The sequence below is a fragment of the Nanorana parkeri genome, unplaced genomic scaffold (assembly GCF_000935625.1).
Source record: "Nanorana parkeri isolate BGI_ZX_2015 unplaced genomic scaffold, ASM93562v1 scaffold402, whole genome shotgun sequence".
NCBI lineage: Eukaryota > Metazoa > Chordata > Amphibia > Anura > Dicroglossidae > Nanorana > Nanorana parkeri.
In genome coordinates, this window is record NW_017306670.1 from 121,580 (window position 1) to 129,543 (window position 7,964).

General features: G+C 44.0%; 1 protein-coding gene across 1 annotated transcript in view; it reads left to right on the plus strand.

Moving 5' to 3' along the window:
- Positions 1 to 7,964, plus strand: part of CEP170 (centrosomal protein 170) — a 64,075-nt gene that overhangs the window by 42,902 nt on the left and 13,209 nt on the right. Inside the window, exons 13-14 of the mRNA XM_018559545.1 lie at positions 1,027 to 1,282; positions 4,117 to 4,264. Coding sequence (XP_018415047.1) covers positions 1,027 to 1,282; positions 4,117 to 4,264 — 404 coding nt within the window. The remainder of the gene's footprint in view (positions 1 to 1,026; positions 1,283 to 4,116; positions 4,265 to 7,964) is intronic.

The following is a 7,964-nucleotide window of genomic DNA, read 5'->3' on the forward strand; positions in this document are numbered from 1 at the left end:
ACTTCATGTGAGTGTACACACACACACACACACACACACACACACACACACACACCAAGTGGAAAAAAAACTGCAAAGGGATTTTTAAATAATTAAAAAACACAATTAATTGCATAATGCCTATTTTGCTGTACCGTCAAAGTATCTTTCTTGTTTTTATAATCAAACTTAATTTGGGCTTTAACCCTTTCGCTGCCAAGGACGTATGGCATACGGACCTACAAAAGTGCTTCCAGCTGGCCAGGTCAGTATGCCATACGGACCTGGCATTTACAGTTCTACTATAAGCTGATGGTCGCATATCACCATCTTTTTATTCTACCGGGCCTGCGCTTTCAGAAAATATATGGTTTGGGGGGTCTTTTACAAACGCTAGCAACGCAGCAGTTGAAAATCAAATCAATAGGAAAAAATTGCAGAAAATTCAAAAATGGCTTGGCCAGCTGATTTGAAAAATGTTCCGGAGGGCTTGGCAGCGAAAGGGTTAAAGTTTAATGAAACTTTTTAATTTTTTTTGCTTGCTAGCAGTAGATATATGCAAAAACATTTTTTTAAAAATTACCGAAAAGGGTTTTACTTACCTGTGTCTCCACCGCTCGCTCCTGTCCGAAGATCTGAAGATTCTCGAGCGGCCAAGCTGCATGATGGGGCTGGCGCATGTGCAGTAGAGATCTTTGGTCGGGAGAAGAGGAGAGACACAGTGTAAGTCAATGCACGTAGCCTGGCAGTGTGCACACGGACGGACACCGTGGGACAGGAAGAGACACCAGCGCTGGAGGGACTCCTGAAAACTACTGGAAAGATGATGATCGGATCAAGAGGCATAATTTAAGGTAAGTCCTTAAGGCAGCATGGGCGTGGATATTTGTGATTTTAATGTCACTCGTCAGTCTGCTAGAAAACTGTAAACTAGTAAAGGTTATGTGAGTTTATAACTGTATCACACTTTTTCACACTCCAGTTGTACATATTTAACACTTTAACTAAATATATACTTTTGTCTTTTCACTCAATTTAAAAAAATAGGCAATACTCGATGGAGACGAGTTCCTCCAGAGTATGCATCCACTTCTGAAGATGAATTTGGATCTAACCGCAACCCTGCCAAACCCACTCGTCTACGCGCTTCTTCAGCTGTTAAAATTCAGAAGTCACAAGTTAGTGGAAACAGCCCAATTAAAACACCATCAGCAGCATTGAGCATTAGTTCATTCAAACATAAGGCAAAAGAACAAGAAGATTATATTCGTGACTGGACTGCACATCGTGAGGAAATAGCAAGGTATTGCATTCATTTTGACACATGCATTGCATTATCATTAGCTAACTGTATAGGTACTTTCTGAATTAAATGTAGACTACGTACAAAACCCCAACATTTTTATAAATACAATTTATAACACTAGTACTGGTTCCAATGTCATTCCGTTTTATATTTCTGCAACATTTAATTAATATAACAATAGGCTTTAAAGCAGTGTTTTAAAATTAACAATGAAATGTAAAGATTATTTTCAGTGAATACTGTAGTTGAGGAATCAAAGATAGGATCCGGAGTACAAATGCATAAGCAAAAGTCCAGTAATAAACTTACTGACATACATTATTTAGCTGACTTTTCGTATTGCACCGTGACAGCACCATAGTGAAAAAAGAGCGTGTTTTGTTTTTTCAACTAATAGGAAAAGTAGCTGAAAGTGGTTTTATTGGTTGTATCAAGCTCATAGGGGGTTCTTTTGTAGTAGAGGATGCATACCGCTCTCCATTGGACAGCAACAGCGTTAAGGCTTTTTATTCCTGTGTTTGTTGTGCTGCGCACATCTGTACATCCCTGGACATGTATGGTATGAAAAGGGCTCATAGGAAAAATATGTTTCTATAGTTGCCCTGTTCACACCATTCATGTCCAGTTGTGTAAAGAAAACTGTAGCTCAACGGACATGGTTTGAATAAACCCTCACTGCACACCTCAGCTTGCATTTGACATGTAATTCATAAAATGTAGGCCATGGTGTGGAGAATGCAGTGTTTTACAGAGTTCCCTCTGCTTGATGCAGAACTGAATACATGCATTCACCAAGGGCAAGTATGTACAGCATATTTGCATGTTATGGGACCCTTGCCTTCCAAAGCCCCCTCATCCACTGCCACTACAAACATCTTAACTTATCTTCTTTTGGGTTAGGAGTCTTTTAGTCATCTTGGTTGACCGGCTTAGGATGACATAACTCCCGTGTGGAGAAAAAAAAGTTTGAGGAGCCTTTTTAAAGAAGAAACATAGTCGTTCTGCATTAAAAGCCTACCTGATAGCCATTTTCTAAAAAAAACACTTTCAGTTCTGCTTTTGAATGGTGCGCTGCTTGTTTTGGAGCCCCGAAGCAAGCAGATCATGGTGCACATTTCTAAAATACACTTCTGGCTGCTGTTGGGGTACCTTGGACAACAAGAGGTGCTACCTCCCGGGAGGTACAGACCACTTCTCTTAACACAGTCAACAGGTCTGCAGACAGAGAATCTTCTGTTTTCAAGCTGTCTTCATGCAGTAGGTAGAAGTGTTGGGAAACCCACCCTGTAAGATATCTCTGCATTTGTTGTGGACGCTGGAAAGAGCGTGTTCTCCCCAATGATGCTCTGTTTTAAGTGTGACACAACTAAATCCTTGTTTTCACTTTGCTGCTCATATCTTCCAGCATTAGCAAATGTTTGACTCTTTGGAAAAGGGACACAGCTCTAGTGTTGCAAGGGTTCATCTTTGGTCTGTAGCTCTGGTTTATTTTTATCTATAGGGTCTTTTTTCTTCTTCCTTTTGTTGGTCAAATATTACTGGAGGAAAGGTGCATTGACCCAAAGGAGGTAAAAAATGTAACATTTAGGGCTCGTTCACAGTATAAGCACCTGTTACTGTGTACGCTATCACACAGCACACTTACTGTGCACATGTGCCAGGTCCATTGTGTTACTATTCCTTTGCATGGCTTCCCAATGTACTTTATGGCAGCTGTGTGCTGCAGTGCAACATGCGGTACCCCAATACCATGCATTGTCTTAAAAAAGAAAAATGCACTACTTTATTTTCCACTGGAATGCAAGGTGCAGCCATCCAGAGGTGCATTAGGGTGCTATTCAAATGAATAGCGACGCACCTAGCGCATTTGGACCATATGCTTGGTGCGCTGAGCGAGAGCACGTGCTAAGCATGCGGGTAACATGCGCTTGGTGTAGCGCTGTAATGTGAACAGGTCCTTCGTACTTCTGTTTTGCACTTCTACAGCTGGTCATAATGCCATGATAAAATAGCATACGGCGTAATAGTCTGTAGTCTTCTGGATGTTCAGATTTCCTATGTTTTCCTATATGTCATTATGGGTTATAGCTGTGGAAATAGAAATTATTTCCACACACAAATTGTCCTTTTTTTTTCTGCATCCCCGGTTATAAATGAACATGAATCCTCTATACTGAGTGTTCCTGTTCCTGTATAACATGTGGAGATAGTATATTTACCATGTCCACAATCATGAATGAACAGGAGGTGATGTAGATCACTTCCCATTCATTCATAATTGGGGACACAGTAAACATACTCTGTCCTCAATTTTTTACAAACACTGATCGCTTGTACACACTCTCTATCCTGACTAGCTGTCACAGGAGGCTGAGCTAGCGGCGCGGGAGGAGGGCTCGGTCTCCTGTGACAGCTGACTCCTCCCTGCACTGCTGGCCTCCTGTGACTGCTGTCTCCAGCCCCACATTGCCGCTCTCCTGATCTGTCACAGGAGGCTGAGTGGTGCTGGAGGAGAGACGATGGCCCGCTCACATCGCTGTCCTCCCCCCACACCGCTCGGCCTCCTGTGACAGTTTCTCTCCTCCCCACTGGACACTGCGCTGTGCCAGGTGAGAGAAACCAGGGATGTACCGCAATTTCAGCCTAAAGATGGCATTTTGGCAAAAGTGCAATTTTCAGCCGAAATTTCGGTGCATCCCTAATGTTAACACATGTTAATGCACCACAAAGAAGTAAATGAGTCCCGAAGGGTAAATGCACTTTATATAAACACAATAATAATCATTGTCCATCTATAAATTGTTGTAAACTTTTACAAATTCTGTTTGCAGGATTAGCCAAGATTTGGCTCTCATTGCTCGGGAAATTAATGACGTTGCTGGGGAAATAGATTCGGTGACGTCATCTGGCACAGCACCTAGTACCACAGTAAGCACTGCAGCCACCACTCCTGGTTCTGCAATAGACACTCGGGAAGAGGTAGGGAGTCTACATGAAGATGTACAGGTTCTTTCTTCTTCTTCATTATTCTTTTTCTGTTTAATGCTTTTTAAAGATTTAATTTGGTCATAATTTATTTGTGTTTTCTCAAACTTTGACTCGAGAATACAGCGATTTCATCAAACCATACTGTGTTCATTTAAAACGAAACCTGGAAGTCAGTGGTGAAGCACCTTGAAAATCTTGCTGATTATTTTTTAAATCAGTTGATTATTCTATTAGTATAACAGCTCCCACAAAGTGAAAGCTTGCATAAAGAATATGGCATTTTTTTTTAGTTTAAATTTATACATAGACCTGAATGAATTCAGATATCCAACACACACCCCTCTAGGGGCATGAGTGCGGGGTATATAGTACCCTTTGCTACTCATTCCCAAAACATATATAAAAGTTAAATAAAAACACCTGGATCGTGAGAGAGAGGGAGATCCTGGGTGACGTAATTGACCAAATATGTTAAAGTCCATATTTTAACATATCCATCCCCTCCACGCCAGTGTGTTTGCAAACAGAAAGCAGACAATAATCTGCCCATGCATCAGACAGGCCTTGCTGGATTGAGGTTTCCTCAATTTCATACTGAAGCTTCATATATGGTGATTGCTACAGAAGCCACTGTACCTGACCATGCATTTTGTGTAGGGAGTTAAATGTCTCCTTTTATTCTGGACGTGCCTTATACTTGTTCTTGCAAGTTGGCCACATTATTATTTATTTTATGCATTATTGGTACTTATTAAGCGTCCACAATTTTACGCAGTGCTTTACATAATTGCACACTCACATCAGTCCCTGCCCACAAGGAGCTTACAATCTAAGGTGCCTATGTCACATGCATACATACAGGGCCAATTTAGGCAGGAGCTAATTAGCCTTACAGCAGGTGTTTGGATTGTGAGAGGAAACCGAAGTACCTAGAGGAAACCCTCACTAGCACAGGGAGAACATGCAATCTCCTTGCAGATAGTGTCCCGACCATGATTTGAACTAGGAACTCTGTGCTGCAAGGCAGAAGTGCTAACCACTATGCAGGCCCTACTTTTTTCCCCACCATAATGCAGTGCATGGTACTGCAATTCTGCAATGAGAGACCATCCAGAGGTGCGTTGGGGTGCTAATGTCAGACGTCTAAACCTGTATGTCCGCTTGCTAACTCATACCATCATAAACCTGTGGCTGAAACTGCTGGTGGCATGGTAGTACAGGTACCTCCTGTTTGTTTGCACACGCATTAATTTTCTCCCACAAAGCCCCTCACTAAATTTAAACTCTGGGGGTCTGTGCTAGGGGTAAAGCAGATCTCTTCTAGTAGCTATGTATTCTGCACTTCCCTGCTCTCTTTGCCTCCCTGTTGGCCAGTAAGGATAACTACCACGCTTTGTAGCCAATTTGTAGGTTAGCAGTACCTTTCTCCCATGGTTTTTAATTAAATTCTGCAGATTTTCCTGTTCATGGTACTCTTTGCAGAAAAGACCAGTCTGTGTGCAGCTCCCAAGAGGTGCCCGAACTATCATGCCATCCTTGGTTGCCTGTGGCTTTTACACAACAGCCATAGTTTGATCAGCTTTTACTATACAGGTTTATGGAATCCATCTAATGTATTTTCCATATTTGGTTATAACAATGATTGTTACTGTATTCCAGTTTTGTTTGTAATGATTGTTACTGTATAATATTGATGTTTAAATGCATACTTTTATTTTAGCGTACTAATTCAAAGCTGAACTCCAGACTTTAGAAAGCTGCAAGGCTTCCATGCATCAGGCAGTGGCAGAAAAATGCGTAGAAACAAATTTAAAGTGCAGTTCAGCACTTAGAAGTTGCAGATTAAAAATTGTGCATGCATGCACACTTGTGAATATGTATTAACTTTTGCTTTATCCATATTTCATGTTATTGAGGTTCCATCTTGCATCATCTGTGCTAGGGATGTACTGATGCTAGTATCGGTATCAGTGCCAGTACCAAGTATTTGGGCGAGAACTCGTACTCGCCCAAATACTCCGATACCTACCTCCGATACCGGGACTTCTGGTCGGAGGGAGATCTTCCTCTGATCGGTAGTGCCGAGGGAGCATGGAGTTGGCTTCCTTTCCCATCAGGAAGCCTGGCGGCATGTAATAGCCGGCTCCTGGCTGATTGGTCAGGAAGCCAGGCTGCCTAACAACAAGTGTGCTAGAAAACAGAAGTTGGAGACGGAAGCGCCACAACCTAGCGCAATAAAAGTGTTGAGAAGGTTAAGGAGGGGTAGTGTTGAACTCACCTGCGGTAGGGTGGGCACTCGTTTAGGCAGGTGGTTGGGAGCGATGTTCAGGGATGGCAGACGTGATGAAGCCGTCCCCTACTGTGATGGGGTGGGTACTCGCTCGGACAGGTGGTTGAGAGCGTTGTTCAGGGGTGGCGGGAGCGATGGAGAAGTTCTCTACTTCACTAGGCGGTGGCATGAAAAACCCAGGTGTAGTAAACGAAAAAGGAATAATACAGGTAGTGAGGCTGGAGGACATTCACAGGTAAGTGGGATTTCTGTGACTCACCGTTACGTTAGTAGAGATGTGTTGTCAACGACAGAGGTGTGCTGCGTGGCTGGTGACGGTGCCGTAGAAGGTGCCCTATTGTGGTCGATGCCGAGGTCCAGGTGGATGTTCTTGTAGATGGTATTGGGTATTGGGGGCGGAGGAGGAAGGGAGGCTGTGAGTCTCTATCGATGGGCGCCGGAGAGGTGGAGTCTTGATGGGCGGTGCTGCAGAGGCCTGGGAGCGTGATGTCCTTGTTGCAGGGAGACAGAGATGGGCAGAGGAGCTGCCATGCTGTGTGTGCGCTCGTTGAGCAGGAGAACGCCGCCTCACTGTGTGGGTCGGGCGTCCTCGATGGTGACCGGGCTGGCGGGGCGCGGGCTGCCCCTATGTGGTGTGGAGGGGCTGAGTCCGCTAGGAGTCGGGGAAGAATGCTCTTGGCGCCGTTGTATGAGAGCGGGCACTGAGGTGCCGGAGTCAAAGTGCGGGAAAAGTCCGCCGCACGAAAGTGACAGCAGGGAGGAGGAGTGTATGGAAACTCCTAGTCATAAGGCGGCAACGCATTTCGAAGGTGATCCTTCTTTATCAAGCCTGGGTGCAGGTGGAGAGTTGGCGGGAAGGAGGGTTTTTAAATGCCGAGTGATGGGAGCGATCAAGGGAGAAGGGGGTGGTACTGGGGCGGGAAACGAGCTGTCATGATCGGAGTGGGGGGAAAAGTTTGAAATAACTGTGCACGGGTAAATTGGACACAGGAGGAGTTCATGGTTAATGGTAACGGTGCACAGGAGGAGAATGGTTATTAAACATGGTTATTGAACAGCCAACCAAATGATTGCTTGCTTTATTATTTCTTATTTGGCCCAGTAAATCTACTGAGAGGCCTAATATATGTAGGTAAAAGCCATGAGAGAGGTGGGACTCCCTGTGTGGGGGTGTGAAAGGGGAAACGGTTGTACGCTTGATGAGTTTTGAGTGTTGCCACCCAGGAAATTAGTCTAAAACTGTTGTTCTTGATAATAGGGAGTTCAGATAATGGTGTTGATCTCTAGTTCCTCGTTGAGACCATGGGGTGACAGTGTGTTCAGTTTGAATATGCAGTACGTTTCCTGTTTTTACCTCACCACCAACCACTTCCCTTCCCCCCACCCAATCTCCATCCAACC